This window comes from Patiria miniata, unplaced genomic scaffold (genome assembly GCF_015706575.1).
Source record: "Patiria miniata isolate m_02_andy unplaced genomic scaffold, ASM1570657v1 HiC_scaffold_6, whole genome shotgun sequence".
NCBI lineage: Eukaryota > Metazoa > Echinodermata > Asteroidea > Valvatida > Asterinidae > Patiria > Patiria miniata.
In genome coordinates, this window is record NW_024037073.1 from 11,718,024 (window position 1) to 11,738,774 (window position 20,751).

Below are 20,751 nucleotides of genomic sequence, written 5' to 3' on the forward strand. Positions count from 1 at the left end.
GCCTATTTTTTTGCGGCTGAGAGTGCAAGAGGCCATATGTGTGTCAAAATTACGTAGATACAAAGTCCAACATGAACATGTAAATTAGTAATAACCTGTCAAAGCAACGTGACAGAATTCCTTCAGTTCAGAGCCGGTGGGTGAAAGTACACGAACGGCAAGGCACGAAAATGAAAAATTGCTTCAACGTGAAGGGGTGTTTGAGAGATTGTGGAATTCTGAATTCAAAGCATTTAGAAGTGGATGAATGCATACTGGGGGACACTTCACGTGTGGAATCTCTGCCGGATTTCTGCTTACTTGAAATATGCTTTTTGGAATTTGCCTGTAAGACTGTAAAAAAAAACCACCAAAATATTCAAGAAAATCTCCCAAACAGCATTTTGTTATGTTTCAACAGCAACAAATTCTGGTTATGCAAAACATTCAATCTTTTGGTCGGTATTTTCAGGTGTCAGTAAAGCTCCGAAGTTGAATATGTACAATGTACATTGTGGTTGAGTTTTAGGTTCAACAAAATTATGCAGGAATAAACGATTTCTATATATTTGATGTCATAAATCCAGAGTAATGAACAGAAAAATTATGTGTCTCGTAAATTTTTTTAACAATCATCCTTCTAGTACGGCAGATACTGGTACTGTAGGTGATTGTATTGTGCCTGTGATGATACAAGAATTGAATTTGGCACACAGTCGAGTCAGAGTATGTCATGAGAAAGATATTTGGCTGTAGGGCCATCGCAGATTTGTCATTTGAAAAAATATAGGTAGAATAGCAAGCAATGGCCGCCAGTTTTCAAAATTTTGAAAATTGCTTGTTATTCTATCTATATGTGTTCAAAGGACAAATCTGCGATGGCCCTACAGCCAAATATCATTCTCATTACATACATGTACTCTGACTGTGTGCCAAATTCCATGCTTGTATCATCAAAGGCACAATTCTCCCAAATTTTTCCCCTATCTGCCCCACTGTTATATTCCCAGACTAGCTTTTCCTACTCCTATATACAGTTTTTTTCTTGGTAAAAGATATATTTAGTAGTCTTAAAAGACATTACTAAGGGTGGTGCTCCCTCAACACTGACTGAAAAAAATGAGAATGCCCCCCCCCCCCCCACACTACAAAATGATGCACCACAGTGGAAACGTATGTGCCAATTGGATCACAATGATCAAATGGATGATAATGACAACTTCCCCCAGCCTTATGAAAAATGCCTTAATGCTGTCTATACAACCATGGTGAGGCTGCTGGTGGTTTAAAAATGGAGGGGGGGGGGGATAAGATGTCTGTTTTCTAGACCTAAATGATAATTGATAACTTGCAATCTCAAAAGAATGTGTCTCACTTTCTGACATCATCTTATATTGCATCTGGTTTGGCCTGCTTCCTACGGTACATGTAGAACTACAAAATACATGTATCTCTACACATTGAATGAATGCAATTCTTACGAGACTCGGCCATCCTGATTAACGTGATTATTTGGACCACTCATTGGTTCAACATCCTAGCTCTGCTTCTCCCTTGACTGCACCGATGCCTCTGTAGACAGTGAAGCGGTTTTTCATTAAAACTGTTGTTATCATAGCTGCTTTGTGCATCTCCATATGACAAACTGCAGTCTTAACTTTACCTTTTACAAAAGGTACTTAAATGTTGCGTAGGCATAAAATTTAATATTAGATTGTACTCTTCACTGACTTTAGTTGACAGTAAAAACACACACAGTTTGCCCAATGTAAAATTAAATTCATAAGTCAGCAATTGCAATTAACTAATCCTACATGTTTATCAGATTCATGCAAACCAGCAAATCGACCACTGAAAGGTCTGCAGTTGAGTAGTTAAGACATCTACACCAGTAAGGAGCTGGTTGTGGGTTCGAGTCCCAACTGACCAGCCCTGTAAATTGGTGTCTTGCAAGCTTTCAATCAGCACTAAGAGTAGACTAGTGTCTTTATAATATTAAAAAACAAAACTATCAGAAAACAAAACTACCAATTATTATGAATTATCTTACTCGACTGTTAGTGAATAATAGTCTCAAGCATCCTGTAAAATCATCCCGTAAAACCTGATGTGCTGTCATTTTCAAGAACAGTGGAATTTTTGTACCATCGTTGGAAATTTAAATTTTTTTTCAAATACTGCTTCCAAATTACCAAATTCAGTTTGTCCACGTTTTGTTTGCAATCGGTTACACATCTGTGAACGGGTGCAAGCTGGTTAGCCTGGTTTCCAACGTCTATAAATTGCTCTGTTTTATCTGAAGTGGGGTCAGGGAAGCAGACTTTAAAAAACAGCATTTTTTTTCTTAGATTTTTCCAGCATCTATTCACTCAAAACTTTGAACATGTCAGTATTTATAATAATATTTGCTATGAAATACTAACCCCAAATCCATCCATTTCTGAAAACTACAGCAAAAGTAAATGTTTTATATTCCCAGCAACATCTAGAATTTGCTTGCATGCACGCTCCATTATTTTATGCATTTTATCCTTGCTTACCCAAATTCAGCATGGAGGGTATTAGAACCAGTAATCAGGCTTAGTGCTTGTAATAAGGTTGATTGTACTTGTGCCTGTAATTAGCAAATTACTCTCGCAAGGATTAACAATGATTTGTTCTCGATTTATAAGTCTCCCATTTAAATGAATAATGACTCAGTCAGTGGGCATGGTAGACAACGTGGAATCAGTTGGTACTCAGACATTCATTCATCACTGGTAATCTGCAATTAGTGGTCTACAGGGAGGGAGTTTGCACTTTCAGTAGAGTTTGCCACTAGCTGGGAGGGACTGAGTGTCACATTTAATCACATTAATAAATAAGCCCCAATAAATAAGTACCCTGCCTAAAGAAAACAAATCAAAAGTATATATGTACCCATTGACATTTAATATTAAAAAAAAACCATGGGCAGTTAAGACATTGATTAAGAATCAAACACGACTTGAGATGTAAATGAACAGTTAAGAAAGTGCAATACCAGTTACAATCAAATTACATTTTTTTAAAGCTGTTTTGGGATTTATTCAAGTTGAAGGTTTATGGCTAGTTTCATATGTGTATGTAGCTCGTGGTGTTCGTGTTTTCAGTATCGAAATGGGGGGGGGGGGACCTAGATTCTTTTAACAGGCATTGGTGGTGTTGTACAGTATGCTTAAAATGTAACCAAAGGGTTCTTTTGTGTTACTTCTGAGGCTTAAAGTTGATCAAACTTAACAATTTTGTTTTTTAGCTCACTTACCGTACATGTTAATAACAATTGTTTAATTTAAGACTTTAAATCTCGCAGCCCTAGAACTTTCCCCGATTTTCTGAAATCACTATGCGCTTTTACAGTATATAATTTTTTAAATTTTTTTATTAATGGTTTATTTATTTATTCAATCATACAAAAAAAGAGACATTGCAGCCAGAGGCTGAATTGCGCCTCCCCTCACAAAATCACAATATTAAAGGGAATATACATCATTTGCTTTTGCTGTAATTTTCAGAAATGGATGGAATTGGGGGGTTGGAAATATATAGCAAATATAGTTACACTGACTTTTTTGAGGTTTTGGGTTCGAAAATGCTATAAAAACCAAGAAAAACGATCATTTTCCTGTAGTCTGGTTCCCTGACTCCATATAAGAAGAAACAGAGCAGTTTACATACATTGGGGAATTGTAAGGTCAGGGAACCAGTCTAGCTGGCTCGTACCCGTTCATAGGTTTGTAATCGATTGCAAACAAGTGCGATGGTCAATTGGGGCCAGTATTTGAAAAAAAGCCAGTTGTTTCCAACGCTGATCGGCCGATCAGCGTTGGAAATTGATACAAAAATAGCACTTTTCTTGAAAATGACAGTATACCAGGTGCCATGATTTTACAGGATGCTTTACACTGTCATTCACTAACAGTCCAGCAAGGTATTTCGAAATGATTTGGTAGTTTTATTTTTTGATGTTTGCAAATGTTGTATTTTCCCTTTAATTAAAAACCATATCATTTAAAAACAATGTAATTAACAAAAAATAACATTAAGGTCACACACGTAAACACGCAAGCTTACAATTCAAAAACATGACATGCAAAGGACAAGAAAAATGGAATTACAGTTATTACAATGACAGTTAAACATTTGGGACCGAGCACGCACAAAGACTGAATAACTGGTTGGCAAGAAAGAAAAAAAAACTGCCAAGTATTTATAAAAACAAAAACTACTGATTGTTTAAAATTGAGGTTAAAAATGGGATGGGACTGTTTTTATACCGATTGGTTCTGCATCTGATACTGGAAAGTTTATGGGAATTTCTGAGGTTATTATCTCTATACGAAGGTAGCCAATCTCTATGAACATGGGAATGTAAGACACTACTACCAAAATTCCAACAAAGCAATTCTAGCCTTTCAGACATAGGAGGGATGTGATGAACTTGACAAATATGCTGATAAGAGTGATTCCTACAATACTCAGGGAAAATTATGCGGAAAGCTTTCCTTTGCAATTTTTCCAGGCAATATCCAATCAAGTGAATGAATACCAATCAATTGAATAATACAATTCAAATGAACATTTATATCAGCTGACATGCGTGCAACAGGCATTTTTTTTCTAAAAAACAAAATAATAATAATAATTGGTGAAGTCTCCAGTGTATATGCACACAAATGAACAAGCACCTGGTGGGGTTTGAAGCCACAGAGCGAGTTAGAGCCTCTCTAACTTAATAGAGCTGAACATTTCATCGTGCCAGGCACGGCACGCAAAAAATCTGAATTTGATCTTTTGACCCATTTTTCGCCCTTACGACCTTCTTCCAGGCACCCAACGATTTGTTCTTATCTGTCGGTCTGTCTGTCAGTCAAATGCTTTTTGATGCTTATAACGAGTTCGCGGCAGAGGATTTTTGTGTGTGCAAATTTCAACATTTTTGGCAAAAATGAACCTGGCGCGAAGTGGTTAAGGTGCAGGACATATAACAAAACATGTGTGAGTACATTACTGTGAAGTTGAGCTTGCATGTAATGTTATTTTGTTTCACAAATTCCAAAAGTCACCATGCACAAAATAATGATCAAGGGTTGTGACCAGACAGAGGGCAGCTCCCCAGCTAGCTCATTTCCAATTAATGAACCCAACGGGGCTTCTGTGGAGCTAGTGATAACATCTAAAATGTGCTCATGTTCTGTACTACATAGGTTTTGGTGCTTAGCGGCTGTACGAAATTGGCCCATGGTTCAATTTCAAAAGCCATTTTGCAAAGCCTTGGTTCATTCTTAATATTGTGGCTATGCAGGGATGGATCCAAGTTTGGCTCAAGAGAGGGGTTTAGCTGTCAGGGTGGGGGTGGGGGGGGGGGGGTTGGCTTAATGGGCACGTGTAATTTCTACTGCGTGATTTTCCTCTTTTTTTTTTGCGGCCCGAAGGGGTTAAAACCCCCCTGGCCCCCTTCACCCCCTGCAGATCCACCACTTCATATTCCATCCCATCATCCAAATGATGAGTTCGGCCAAGGCAAGAAAGTGCATTCATGATGAGACTGACAAGCTAGAGGTACGTACCGTCTCAATATGATGCTCCAGTTGATCCACCTGCTTCTCTAACGACATCACTGCTACGTCCTTTTGCATCTTGCTTTCCATCAAATCTGCAGGCGACGCAAATGAAAATACAAATACCACATAAGCATTTGGTGATGAGCACACAAAACATGAGGGACATGGGATAAATTTGTGGAGCCGAGCAACAATTCAGCTGAGAAGTTGTCACAACCAATATATTCTTTGCAATTCTTTTTATTCTTTGCATACATCTTGTATTTCTGTGCTGTAAGCAGGTTCGTGGCATGCCCAACTACATAAAGCAGAAACCCTGCTCAGCAAGTAGACTTGCTTTAAAAACTAAAACAAAGTTGTTAAAATCTGTCAAATTTGTCAAGTAAATTATTAATCCTACATGTATTAATTGAAAATCTATAATGTTTGGAAAATCTGTGAGTTTAGCAGGTGTAGAAGATTAGTTCGTGTCACTGCAAAATGATAGTCACTCAAAGTTTACAATGGAAAGATTTTTCGACGCTAGCAAAATGAAAACATGTTAGAGAAGCTATAGTCTGTCCAAGAAATGTCGTGAAGAAGTTTCTAATTGAAAATATGACTTTCTTCACCAATTCTGATCTAGTCCTCAACCGATTAGGTTCTAGGGAAAAAAACCTTCACAAACGGTGTTCACAACAACAAAATGTTCTGAGTTCTCAATTGAGGCTCACTACCAGTAGCTCCCACCGCATGCCTCTACCCCTTAGCATTGTTGTGCCATACCCAGCATAGACAAGGGCGTAGTTAAATCTGAGGAGGGGGGGGGGGACCACCAGGGGGATGACCCATTCGATCATCCCCCACCAAAAAAAAAATTGTGGTGAGAAACAAAAAATGCCAATTAGAAGGTTATTATTTTAACTTTCCAAGTACCTGGTTTTGATGTCTTGTAAGAGTGCCAGTATGAATAAGATTTACATTTGTATCATAAACGACCCCTAGTGCCCCCCTTTCAAATTTCCACGACCAGTCAATTTTAGGATTTTGGTACCCCCATCCCCTCCCCCCCCCCCCAATCGCCGGCACGGATTTACGCCACTACGTATGGACCTGCTGCTTTCTATACAGTACAGGCATATGATGTGGATGTAAACTCTTCCAAATGGTGAGCTGTGTGCCTTCTACACTTACCTAAATTGTTAACCTGTTAAACCATCACAATGGATTAACCAAACGATGTATACATTACCACATGGGTTGTACCATTCCAATCCAGTTTATTGACTGTTTTTTTCAAGGGGAACTTCTCCTACTCCAGATGGTTTACCACACGCTTTTACCTTCTGCAAATGGTGTACCACTGGGTACAACATTATAGCAGCATACAAATGTGTACCTTGAGTAATGTGTTGTACTTTAAGCAATTAACGGGAGGTTAAGATGTAACTTGTGTCGCAGCTGGTATAGCATGTGTTAACATTTTCTGTAAATGGTACATCACTTGCTAAGCATCTCTCTCCAAGCAAGTGAACACCTGTGGTAGGCCATATGGTAACCTTCTACAGATCCCAATGGTACATGTATACTACATATAAAGGAACTGTATAGAACCTTTGCATACAGCAGCCATCTTGGAAGTTTCTTTTTTAATTCAGTGACAATGAATAAACAAAAGGTCTACTAAGGTGTATCCCCATGCAACAATAGCACCGCCCCTCCACGATGGCCGTCATGCAGAGTGTCTATGGCAGTTTTGTAGTCCAGTCCACCACAAGTCCCCAGACCCTGCAAGTCCATCACGAGTCTTTCGTTCAAATGAATTGTAACAATCCCATTCCTTTGTCATTGTTCATTCTGACTTGTGACTGGACTTGCGAAGGGCATGTAGCTGGACTTGTGACTGGACTTGGGACTGGACTTATGAAAGGACTTGTGACTGGACTTGTGACAGGACTTGTGACTGGACTTGTGACTGGACTTATGAAAGGACATGTGACTGGACTTGTGACTGGACTTGTGACTGGACTTGTGACTGGACTTGTGACTGGACTTGTGACTGGACTTGTGACTGGACTTGTGACTGGACTTGTGACTGGACTTGTGACTGGACTTGTGACTGGACTTGTGACTGGACTTGTGACTGAACTTGTGACTGGACTTGTGACTGGACTTGTGAAAGGACTTGTGACTGGACTTGTGACTGGACTTGTGACTGGACTTGTGACTGGACTTGTGAAAGGACTTGTGACTGGACTCGACTACATCACTAGTCTATGGGCCTGTGGCCAAGTCACAACAGCCAAAAAAGGACACAATTAATAACCACACTGGGCTTTGAGTGTAAATACTGCGAACTATGTGCTGCCATTCCTCCATGGAGCTGCCAAGTTTAAGAAGAAACCTAGTGGTGTCTTCACATTAGAGGACTGGACATTATTGGGAGTGCACAACTCAAATGGCACCAGTGCTAAAGTGCAGCGTTGTAGAAGGGTCTACAACACTACAACAGTGTTTCACAACTACATGTACTAAGCAAATCTCCTTAGTCAATCACAGTCTAATTTAAGTCAAGTCACATGCTATTGTTCATACCCCATTACAACGTACCGATACATGTACCTGTGACCGGACTTGTGAATAAACTTGTGGTATACATGTACATGAACACTATACACATGTGACCAAGCTTTGTGGTGGACTTGTTATGTGCTCAACTACAACACTACTAAATCTCATCTTCTATTACTGCCTTTAATTTTCACCCAGGAGGGTGAAGTACACATAGTCATTGCCATCAGGATTAGTGCCAGTTAGTCTGGGGTCACTGTCTTACTGGTCAGCAGCTCACATGAAAGTTACTTGAACCACGCTCATTCATGGATGAATTATAAATACGCACGGTAGTGGGAGTAAAGAATGCAGATGCCTTTTGCAGCTGCCGCTGCACTGTGCTATAAAATCATATCGACTTAAGTGGTAGGTAATCTTTTTAGATTACACTTGGAGGAGCAAACCATTTTATTGATAATCTTCCAGTGTGAGCTGCATTATGACAACTTGACTTCATGCAGACATCCAGACATTAAGGTACAGGTTCTTTTTACAACAGTCAATGAGACCAATGTTGTAAGTTGTCAAAAAGGTGCGCTAACGGAATCAAACGAAGGCGATGACAGCAGGTGGAGATGAAAGACTGGGGAAAAAAGGAACGGAGAGAGCAGTAACAGTCTCACAGACTTTTCAGTAAACTTTTAAGGGGGGCACATGCCCCCCCCCCCTTTTTTTTTAGTTACGCCAGTTCTGGGGACAAACTAGCATGGAGATTTAACTTACAACTTTGTGTGATTAATAAGAATCATACGTACATGTGCCACACACATACATGTAGAAACAGTCCTGAATCCTCAAAAGAACAAAAACCAACTACAATTCACGAAACCAACAGTGCATTTTTTTCTCTACTTTAACTCTATGTCAAAAGCCATCAAACTCCATGTAAAGTTAACGGTGGATAGGCTGCACATTGTATGCACATTACCTAGCTTCCTCAATCGTGGAAAATATTCCTAAACCTTTTAGGGGTCGATCACCCATAATAATTGTTACTTTTTCAAAAGTGTACAAAACGTAAGCTCGATGGGGGATGGGGAGGAGGAGGGGGTCAACGACCCATGTACGCTTTTAATATTCTGATAGAGTACATGTACATGTATGATGGATTCGGGCAGGGAAGGTCCGAAGCACGGCTGGGGAATTCGATGAACTTTGCCTACCCCAGATAAGCCATGTGTACTAGGTGGTGGATTTTAGTATCTTACATACTGTGTACATGTATGTGAAGCAGAGTGAAGCAGTTCCATGAGATAGTAAAGGCCGTCGCGGCTTCGCCGCTCGTGATAGTCTTTTAACGTGCCAGCATCCGGGGTGCGTTACATTGTACGTGTCCGGATGGGCCGGGTATAGGCGCATGGGACTTGACTAAAGGCTAAGTAAAAGTAAGTAAGGAGTTGGGGTTAAAGGGAGTAATAACCAGAGAGAATTGGGGTTATGCAGGGACTAATGGGTTGAAGGAATAGGGATCGACAGGATTGGTTAAAAGACATGAATGATTTCATCTAAGAGATTGAACATATACATGCACTGTGCACTGCAAGTTCAATACTACCGGTACATCCATACAGCATACATGTATGTCTTTAAACATTTCATTAGAGCCTAGACACATTTCCCCCCACTTTACGGTACATTAGACGCGCATAAAATACTTCACACACTCAATTTAATAACACATCCATTTCCACTCATCTCTTCTGGGTTGCCCAACGCAACAAAACTGCACATAGCATGCAGACAGTCCAAGTGCGAGCGCCAGGGACTCGTCAAATATTGATTGACGCTGCCGACTTGTGACTTCTGTTGTTTACATTTTAACAGAACCAGTAACCACACCAACAGCCAAACATAACTCACATGCGTCAAATATTCATTCCTCATGTGTACCAACCAAACACATATTGACATTAATATTGAAATGTTCTATATCTCCTTCATGATGAAATTTTTGGAGGGTAAAATGCTTCTGTTAGTAACATCTTGTACAAAAGGGGAACTTTTATCAATAATATCAAACAGGGATGGAAGTGGACTCGGAAATTTTTTTTTGCCTGAAATTCTATATAAAGGAAAAGAAGACATACATGTACCAGTACGGCAGCAATATATTATTTACAAATAGGGATGGGAACAGATGGCAACGAAAGAGCAAATACCATCTCATACTGAGGGGTGAGTGATTATATGGAAGATCAAAACTTAAATATTAAAAAATAATGAAGTAAAATATCATGAAAACTAGCAGTTAATGAAAGTCACCAGTCATGGTTCACAAGATGCGGGTCAACTTTTGTCAAAACTGAATCAAGATTTTTTTTCCTAAGACAACTCCAACTGCAATTCTGTACATTTACATTAAGCAGTAGCATAGAACCTAAACCTCTTACTCCTACAAGATTGAAATTAAGAACTTGTTTATCTCCAATCTGCGGGGTTAAGTGCTGGCACAAAAAGAAACCTATCCATTGTTTCTGTTGTCTGGAGATTGATTTCAAATGCTGCAGGTTTGCCTTAGCAATGCATGTATACATACAATGTATACTGTAATAGTTACTTTTTTTTAATGCTACCAGAACACAGGGGACACATAAGTAAAGACATGGATGAGTCTTTCATCAATTCCAAATTGTTCAAACTACATGTGTGGTGATACGTTTTGGAGGACTGGCCCTGCAGATATTCATATTGTTTATGGTTTGACCAATGAAAAATGTGCCTGCAAAATTGGACTTAACTGGAAAAAGTCAATTTCAGTCCTAAATTTTATAATAATAATAATAATAAGTACCGGTATAATAATACAGGAGTCTTATTTTTCATACGAATCTACTAACAATTACCGGTAGGCACTCAAGGCGCTAATTTTTTTTAATTTTAAAGACAGGTAAATGAAGTATTTGAAATATGAGACCCATTTTACAGGGAAGGGTTTACAAGGTGCTGCAGCGCATTAAGCAGCCACTGCCAAAAGCACCGGGGCAAACCCCTTTTCTAAGCAATAAATGTTACTGGGTTCTTTTAGGTACATTACACAGCACACAGGACCTACGGCTTTACGTCCCATCCAAAGACGAAGCACTAATGGTTAATTGTCTTGCTTAAGGACACAATTGTCAAGACCGGGACTCCAACCGACACTCTGGTGATCGGAAACACCATGGAGCTGGAGACTGGTACTCTTAACCACTTGGCCACGACACTCCGCATTCCTTAATTTTATTATCACTTTACATTATATTCAATTTAAATGCACTAAATGTACGGGTATCTCCATGTTGGAACAAGTGTTAGAGGCGGGCATAAATTTATATCTGTATTTTTTTTATTAGAATGGCTTAAGTTTCCATTTGTTCACAGTCAGTACGGGACAGTTAAACTAAATAGGGCCCATATATACTTCTTTTTTTTAAAATGTTGTTACCATAATTTATACTCCTGTATGGTTAACATTCAGAAGATAAACTCAACTGGTTGTGCATCTTTCTGTTTTGGAAATATGGGAATCATGCAAATATATTAGCACATTTAATTTTGCATAATACGCTTAACTTTTTATTAAATGCTTGAAGAATGTTCAGCTGTTTCTAATATTTTAAAGCCATGCATATGTTGGCTTTAATTTCATAAAAGAATTTTTATAAAATTGATTTGAATTCTTCTGGTCAATCCAAACAGAAAGCAGAATAAAAGTTGAATTTACATGCATTGATATAAAATTGATAAACAAGCTACTGCGCACAAACCAAATTTCAGGGGGACAAAAAGTGTAAAGAGTTGACAGTACCTTGATTATTTTGCTTGAGTTCATGCAGCAGGTCACTCTGTTTGCTGATCTCAGATTGCAGCAGCCTGTTTTGAAGCTCGCCATATCTTGCCACATCGTCCGCGTCGTTTCGGCTGCGCTCCAGATCTTTCTTCAGTTTTCTCTGATGGGCGAGCTTTCTGCTCATTTCCTCCTGAAGCCACTGCAGTTTACTCTGCCGAGGATGAATGATGTATGAGTTCACTCATGATGTGTAACGTGTATTTCAGACAGGACTTTGACTTTGGTTTGCATCTTATAATTGACTCAAACCAATGTCCCATTATCGGTCAGAGTTTTTCTTTCTTTCTAGAATTAGAGCCTGCCAAAATGAACATCCTGAGAAACAGACCGACAGAGAAACTGATGTGAACGGACTTTACGCAGGGCTCCACCTTAGCGGTAGCCCGCTAGCCAAATGCTACTCAAAACAGCGGGCTAGTCAAACTATTCCTTAAGGAGCCCGCCGGGTGAGTCTAAAATTATTGGGCTACGGCGAAGATGAAAGGAAAGGAAGAAATAAATCATTAAATTCAGAAAGCAAACCTGTATCAAGTTGTGTCTACTTTTATTAACTGTTTAGAGTTAAATTATTAGATCTTATATTAAAAACACTTAGGACAAAGATTGCCTCATACAGGATATGAATTTTACACATTAGTGTTAATGAGACACTCTATAAAAGGAAAGCATGCGGGCTAGTGAAAATGCCCGCGGGCTAGTGAAAATGCCCGCGGGCTAGTTAAGAGTCTGTATCGGTAGCCCGGTTGGCTAGTGAATCAAAAATAAGGTCGAAAACTGCTTTACGACACAACTATTATCAGTTGGTGCAATTTTCTAGGATGCATTTCTTTCCCATCCTTCAAGTTTGATTGGTATTTGAAAACAAAACGTTACTTTAATTAAAAAACAAAAACAAAATCAATGAACTGACAGGGGACAGGGGACAGGGGTCTTCTCCCTTGAGGGATTAATTAATTATTCCGCTTTGGGGACCAAAAGTGTCAATACCCTGAAGTTGCCAAGACAGAGTCCTAACTTCGTCAGCTGAGATGGAGAAAATCATTCCAATCCAGCTGCATTGTAAATTGACCGGAGCAGCAACGCTGAAATTGCTTACATGTATAGTCTGCAATGTCTTCCAGATGTTTAAACCAAAACATTCTTTGTACATTCATTGTTACTTAGTAAAATAACAATTAATCACCCTGCAAGACACCCATCGGTTCATGTATGCTTCAGGAAAAGTAATAAATAAAAAAGCATGATTTAAAGCAGAAAGAACTATCAAGATACGGTATTCATATACACAGGGTTCATACATTGTAATTTTCATTAAGAAAAATGATCTATGACATTAACAATACATTAATAATAATAAACAGCAAGCAATCAAAGTTCATTATAACATATAAGTCAATTGTATCCAACATCAGTCTTTATCACATGGAACAACCACCCCCTCATACATATTTTGTGTATATTTATTTACCTTGATTTCCGCCAGCCAGTGCTGCGGTCTATGCTTGGTATCTCTAGTCGGTGATGAGACGACTTTGTGTATCTCATCTTGTCCTGCACAAGCCACAACAAGGCAATCAACCTGCTGATTAATTGCTTGCAGAATGCTCTCAATCTCCAAATCCTGCTCCGTTACCTGGGTGGAGAGTCCTTTCAGACGTCTCTCCAGATGGGTTGCCCTGCAAATAAAATAAACAAGACATCCATTCCATGAAAATTAGAAACGAAGATGAACATTTTACATCATCAGCTCATAGACTCTGATAGAAAGAGAACTGCATGTTAGGGACTGCTTATCACTTTGTACAGGTTGACCCACAAAAAATGTAACAGTCGAATCGGGTTTGTTTTCAGAAAAATGGGGGTAGTATTCAAAATCGTGTAGAATAATGAGCAGAATAATTGGTCTTCCCAATACGTTTTAGTTGGTTTCATTAGGATGTTTTGTTCAAAATTTGTTCACAATGCGGGACTTGAAAAACCACTTGGGGCACTTTTTATTTACCAAGTTTTCAGATCGAAGCCGGTAGAATAAGTCACACTCTTGAACAAAGGAAATAAAATCCTTTGTGTGTTTCTCTAACTGTGCTTTCTCACTTTCAAGGAAAGTGGCCCAAGACGATTTTCAACCCTTGAGTTCGAAGAAGCATAGCATTTGTTCCAATGCATCGATTTGAATAAAATAAAGTTTGCATGGTTCCATAGATTGGTTATCTGACTTTAAGAGATAATTTGACAATATTCCAAAACCCACATGCAATTAATTGGCTTTCGACTGTTAGGTTTTTTTGTGGGACAACCGGTTCATGTATGAAACGGAATTATCAAAATCCTGTATAAGAGCCACTTCACACTCAGTGAGAATGCAGACACATTATTTGTAGCATCAAATCCAGTTTTCACACTGTGGAATCGCATGAGCTGAACACATTTGGACTTTGGCAAATTTCACCGCATATTTTTTCCGTGATCCCAAATTCGCTTTGCACTTGCATTCACATGAAGAATGAAGCACTGCTTTCAGACAGGATTCCAACCTGATACCTCTGAATTGCAATACAGGAGTTCTACCAACTGAGTTGATAGCCCTTGGTTGTAACTGGGACAATTTCTCAACGTTTAAGATGAGAGCTTGAGGTTAAAAGTCAGGTGGATCAAAAACACATCACATTTCTCAGCATTTTCCAACAAAACACAAGGTCACAAACTGATCTTGTTGATCTCAAATCAGCACAACAGAGTTTGGATATTATTCTAAAAATCGCACAACAGGGACCAATTACATGCATGGCGCTGCTAATGCTATAAGCACACAATTTTCTGCTAACAGAGCCTCTGTTTATTTCATGAAGACCGTAAGCAGTAAGTACAGCAAAAGGCATGCTTAACCCCATAGGAAAACGTTGCTTAAATCAGTGATGTATTAATAGAAATACCAATGCGTGCGCAACCGTTCGCCATTAACACATTCACACCATAAAATAGTGCTTAATATAAGGTTAGCAAAATTGTCTGCTACAGTCAGCACAACTTTTCTGCTAACTGTTAAACAGTTCACCTTGGATGACGTTACATATACGCAAAGGTTTTGCAGTATTCAGAACGGATGACGGATAAACACGTAACAAGCAAGGCTGGAAACATCTGTCTGCGATCTGCTCAAAACGAGCGAGGCTGGAAATATCAGGGTGTGCTAACCGCAGATGACGGCATGAACCCGTCTGGCATCGAGGTTTGTGAAAACAATCCTGCACCTGGGTCCGGTCATGTAAAAATAACCCCGGCGAGAACTGGTTGATAGCAGCGCCATAAAAATGGGTCCAGATTGTTGAAGTGTCAATACACATTTGCTTATAAAACATATTTTTATTATGTGAGACATCTGCACATTTATCAAAGCTTATCAAACCTCATCCATTTTACGTGAAAACTGCATCACACCAAAGGAAATTCTCCAAGTTCTCATCACAACAAAGTTTCAGTTCTGAATTATTAAACAAAAGTGTGTTTTGTTTTAAGTGCCAGTCAAACTTCATAATCTTTAACATTGACTCCATGCACACACACGTACACTGTACATGTAAGCACTAGTACCAGTACATGCAAGAGCGCATTTTTCTTTCACGCTGTGATTTGATAAACAGACAATTAAGAACAGTTGGTTCCAGGAATAACACTGGGTGCTTGTGGTCAACTCTAGTTGTTAGTCAGGCAATTAGATACATGTACCGGTATGTGTTCAATTTAACCCTAACCTTCCCAAATCCTCCCAATGTACTCTTTGTAAAATGGACGATTTTGCAGGATTGAGGCTATATGGCAAAAATGTGTGGCTGATTTTGGAGGATACACTGTGTCAAGGTCTTAGGCCGGACATTGTGTTGTTTATGCTCACTCGTGCATAAGCCTGGATTATACTTAAAATCCTCCGCACTGTTCCAAGATGTGCTCTGCCTCAACATATTGATAGTGATTGCTGGAGGATTTTGCAGGATTGAGGCAGTGGTCACCCCTCCAAGGACCACATTCAAGAAATAACGGAGGATTTTGCAGAATTGAGGCTGTATGCAATTTTTACATGAAGGCAGTTGAAGGATTTTGCAGGATTAGGGTTACATCCTAGCAAAAATACGAGTTAGGTTTAGAAGAAAAAAGAAAAACCAATTTGTTTTAAACATAAATACAAAGATCGCAAGTTAATAAAAAATAAAGGATTGATGTGCAGACTTAAAGATTTGCTTAGGAGTGTTTTTTTCTGGTATCTATAGACCGCTTGCAGACGCGTTCGATAATTGACGCGCGAAGGTGCGCGACGCCATGTTGTGGGACAAAATGTGCATGGATAGATATGCGCTTGTCCCACAACATGGCGTCGCGCGCCTTCGCGCGTCGATTATCGAACGCATCTTGCAAGCCGTCTATTCAATGTCCATGTACATATTGTACTAAGCGCATGCAGTTTCATAACGTCTTTAGGAATTTCCTCTTATTTTTCAGTTAAATGGCATCGTACTTTCACTGCTCAATTAAACACACAAGGAAAACAAACAACTATAATGCACAATGTGAACTGAATACAAATCGTTACTACCTCTTTGAAAACGTTTTACATTACAAAGGAACCTGATCCTAAAATGCCCACACTTTCCATTGACATTAGTGGCTCGGCACTATATGCCCCGCCATTTCAATATCCCCATATCATTTCAGTTAAAATGCATTTTGTTTTTGCCCAGTAAATCCAATTTCTTTTTAAATGCAAAGATCACAAGGTGATCAAAAATAACTGCTCAATTAAACACACAGAGAAACCATACAAGGCTAATGCACAATTTGAACTGAATACAAATCGTTACTAACTCTTTGAACATGCTACACTAAAATGCCCACTCTGTCCATTGTCCAATGACAGATGGTGGCTCAGCACTCTATGCCCCACCAATTCAATGCCCCGATACAAAGTCAACTCCTTTCCTGAAACCCTACTCACGGCAAATATTTGATTTTTATGTCGGCATTTCGAATTGCTCCCAAATTCCTTCCCCCACGAAAATTTGCCACATATCTGAGATTGCCCAAATATCCGGGCGCAAGTGTTGAATAATGTGCTGCGCGAATTACGGCGCTCTGCTATTTGCTGAGCATCGAAAATATGCATGAGCCGCGCGCACATCTGTCAAAATTGAAATTCTAGAAGTCCAACAAAATATTGACAAATATCGCAGGGCGGAAAAAAAAAAGACTCTGAAAAAGAGAAGTACACATACGCATGGATGGTGTACCGTTAATTGACACGTTAAGCTTTGGAAGAGTGAAGCCTTAGGCTGCAACATGATGCGTACGTAGTTGTAGCTTAAATATCTAGGGACTGGTAACTATCTACGCCTCTACAAAGATAAACCATTTTGTATTTACTTAAGTAGGTGTCTAGCCAAGGGGGCAATAGCGAGGGCATCACGGGTGCCATTTTACTGCCACAAATGATCACAGGTGAACTTGATTTGTTTGTTTTTAGGTTGATACAACAGAATCCTACGGTAGCTAAGTATTTCACAAAGTCTGTCCGCTAAAAGCACACTATCAAGTTTACAGTGACATCACCAAGCAAGCTACCCGGTACATGTATATTATATGAAAATTAATTTCATAACAAGTGGATTATAACAATGACATTTGATATGAGAAGTACATGTACAACAACACTTACTCTTGAAAATATTGCTTTTTGAGAGAGAACTGAACAGCACTGTCAAATTGCCTGTGTGCATTACCTCCATGTACATACGATACATGAAATACGAGATCTAAGAATTGACAGATTCTGCTGGATCGAAACATCAGTCCCTTCTTATTTTACAGTGTCTCAAGCTTTTAACTTTTACTTTCACTCCACTTAGAGCCAAAAATAAAAAAAAATAAAAGGGCGAACTACAAGTGCTTCATAATGGAACCTCTTTAGAAACCACTTACTACTCAGACTAAATGGGTTTCAAGAATATGGCTTGCTACAGTCCATCTGGGGTCTGTACTCTTAATGGTACAAACTTTCTTTTTTCAAATGTGGATGTTGCAGGACTAAAAATAGATAGATCAATATGAGAAACCTAGGGTGGTAGGGTATGAGACGATTCTGTGTCAGTTCATCAACACATCTAGTATTTGTGCAACCTTTTAAAAATATGGTGAAGAAAAAACTTACGATATAACACACTGGGAAAATGGTGATATAATAATGTGCTGCTACAATGGCAGAATATCTGGGCGAGCTATCAGTTTTATTAGAAGGCCCCCTTCAATGGCGAAAGCATTGTGCTAGCTATTGATCAGGAAATCCGTCACATGACAGTAACCATGTTCTGCATGATACCAGCTGGATAGTGCTGTCCATTTTTTTGAATACTTTAGTATTTGATTGTTCCAAACTGTGTTTGACCAAATATTCGAATATTTGAAACTCGCCAATCAAGTTTACACACAATGGCTGCTACTGCGTGCCATGTCAGTAAAAATGTTGCCGCAAAGTGCACCAGGTAAAATTTGTGTGCATTGATCGATGTTGTGGGCCGCTCGAATGCATTGCAGTCAGTATTTTATAAACTGTCAAGGGTTTTAGCCTGCTATGAGAACAATGAAGCACCGTTGACCAAAACAGTTGCTGTCAATTCGTCAACAAAAAGTAGCATCTGACAAAACACTGCCACAACTTAATGCAGGCATGCAACTGGGAAATCACAAAAAAAGAGGAAATTCAAATTTTTCCCACACTTTGTACAGTGTTTTTCTATTTTCAATGGCACACATGTGGGAAGTAAAAAAAGAGGAAATCAGCTGATCCGAGGAAAAGTTGCATGCCTGTTGTTGATTAAAATAACATACGTGTACATCACAGTTGTGTACGTGCATAGTTTTTTTCTGTCGAATATTCACACCGGTAAAAAGCTATTCCAGTATTCGGTTGATGATCAAATATTCAAATATTCGGGACAGCCCTATAGCTGGCACAATGTGTTTGCCATTGAAGGGGGCTTGTACAGTGATCGGTGATCACGCGCCCTGATTCGTCTACATGTATAGGAGGAAATACCGGGGGTTCTCGATCTTGGCTGTGTCTCATCGTCGACAAAAAGTGGCATCTGAAAATACACTGCCACAACTTTACGATTAAAATTACATCACAGTTGTGTACGTGCATAGTTTTTTTTCTTTCGAATATTCGAACCGGTAAAAAGCTATTGGAACATTCGGTGGATGATCGAATATTCGAATATTCGGGACAGCCCTATAGCTGGCACAATGCATTTGCCATTGGAGTAGGCTTGTACAGTGATCAGTGATCACGCACCCTGATTCGTCTATAGGAGGAAATACCAGGGGTTCTCGACCTTGACTGTGTCTCATCGTCGACAAAAAGTGGCATCTGAAAATACACTGCCACAACTTTACGATTAAAATTACATCACATTTGTGTACGTGCATAGTTTTTTTCTTTCGAATATTCGAACCGGTAAAAAGCTATTGGAATATTTGGTGGATGATCGAATATGCGAATATTCGGGACAGCCCTATAGCTGGCATGCACAATGTGTTTGCCATTGAAGGGAGCTTGTAGCCTACAGTGTACAGTGATCATGTGCCCTGATTCGTCTATACATGCTATAGGAGGAAATACCAGGGGTTCTCCAAGCCTTGGCTGTGTCTCGAGCGTCCGGCTCAAGAGATTCTCAAAATCCAAGGCACCTGAATTGGAGGGCTCACTCTCATTATACAACTCCATTCTGCTTTGCAAACATCAAATTTTGTAATATGAGGTTTAGAGTCATTTTGATTAGTTTTGGACATTAAAGTTTCTGACATTAAATTGATTTTGGAGTCTGAGACGGAGTCAAAGCCGCAGATCATCAGCCGCAAATTGGAAACGCCAAAGTCGGTGTATCACTGGCACATCCCATTTGTAATTGCGGCGTGGCAGTTGCGGTATTGTGTCAAACAGGCGCGGCATTAATGCTGGGGGGGGGGGGTAGGGGGGTAGGAAACCTGAACAGATGGCACGCTGAATTATGGCTGATGGGATATTGAATCTTCTCCGATTTCATGAAATAGTCCGTTCGGTCCGATGTCAAACACATAAAAAATCCCAGCAAGCTCTACATGTACGTACCACATGCACATTATAATGCAAGGATGCTTGTGAACTTGCTGAAAAACAACGTGTGTGTTTTTTGTTTTTTTCAATCGGGTACCCAGTTTTCATACTATGAGAAACTGCTACATGCCAGAAATAAACTGATAGTAAATAATGCGTAGACACCACCAAAACGTTTTTGGTTTTTGATAACTTTAATTGCCCTACAATGTTTTCCTGGGCTAAGCAACACTGTGACAGCAGCCTATTAAAGTAATTATCCCCTGGCATTTACATGTAAGCAGGTTATCAATCAATGAGGTAGCGAGATAATAATAGTAGATAATTTACTGGGGCATTAAAAGTGCTCTTATCATAAACTCCCTTCTTAGTTGTCCTTGATTGATTTTTTTTAAAGGAAACTCAAACTTGAAAATATAATTAATCAAAAAATGTGACCTGGTCAAGGAAAATGGGACAGAGGCTGACTCTATAACTCCATTGGAGGTTTTGAGGACAGGACAGGACATTAAGATTTATTCACCTGCAAATTGATGCTTTGATTTTTGATTTCAATTTGATGCTTTTAATATACATGTACATGTAAGTCAGGATGATATGGAAGAAATGAGGCCCTTAATAGAATTACC

General features: G+C 39.3%; 1 protein-coding gene across 1 annotated transcript in view; it reads right to left on the bottom strand.

Moving 5' to 3' along the window:
• Nucleotides 1-20,751, bottom strand: part of LOC119742939 (centrosomal protein of 128 kDa-like) — a 97,349-nt gene that overhangs the window by 12,513 nt on the left and 64,085 nt on the right. Inside the window, exons 19-21 of the mRNA XM_038219211.1 lie at nt 13,451-13,658; nt 11,941-12,133; nt 5,568-5,653 (exon numbers count right to left, since the gene is read on the bottom strand). Coding sequence (XP_038075139.1) covers nt 5,568-5,653; nt 11,941-12,133; nt 13,451-13,658 — 487 coding nt within the window. The remainder of the gene's footprint in view (nt 1-5,567; nt 5,654-11,940; nt 12,134-13,450; nt 13,659-20,751) is intronic.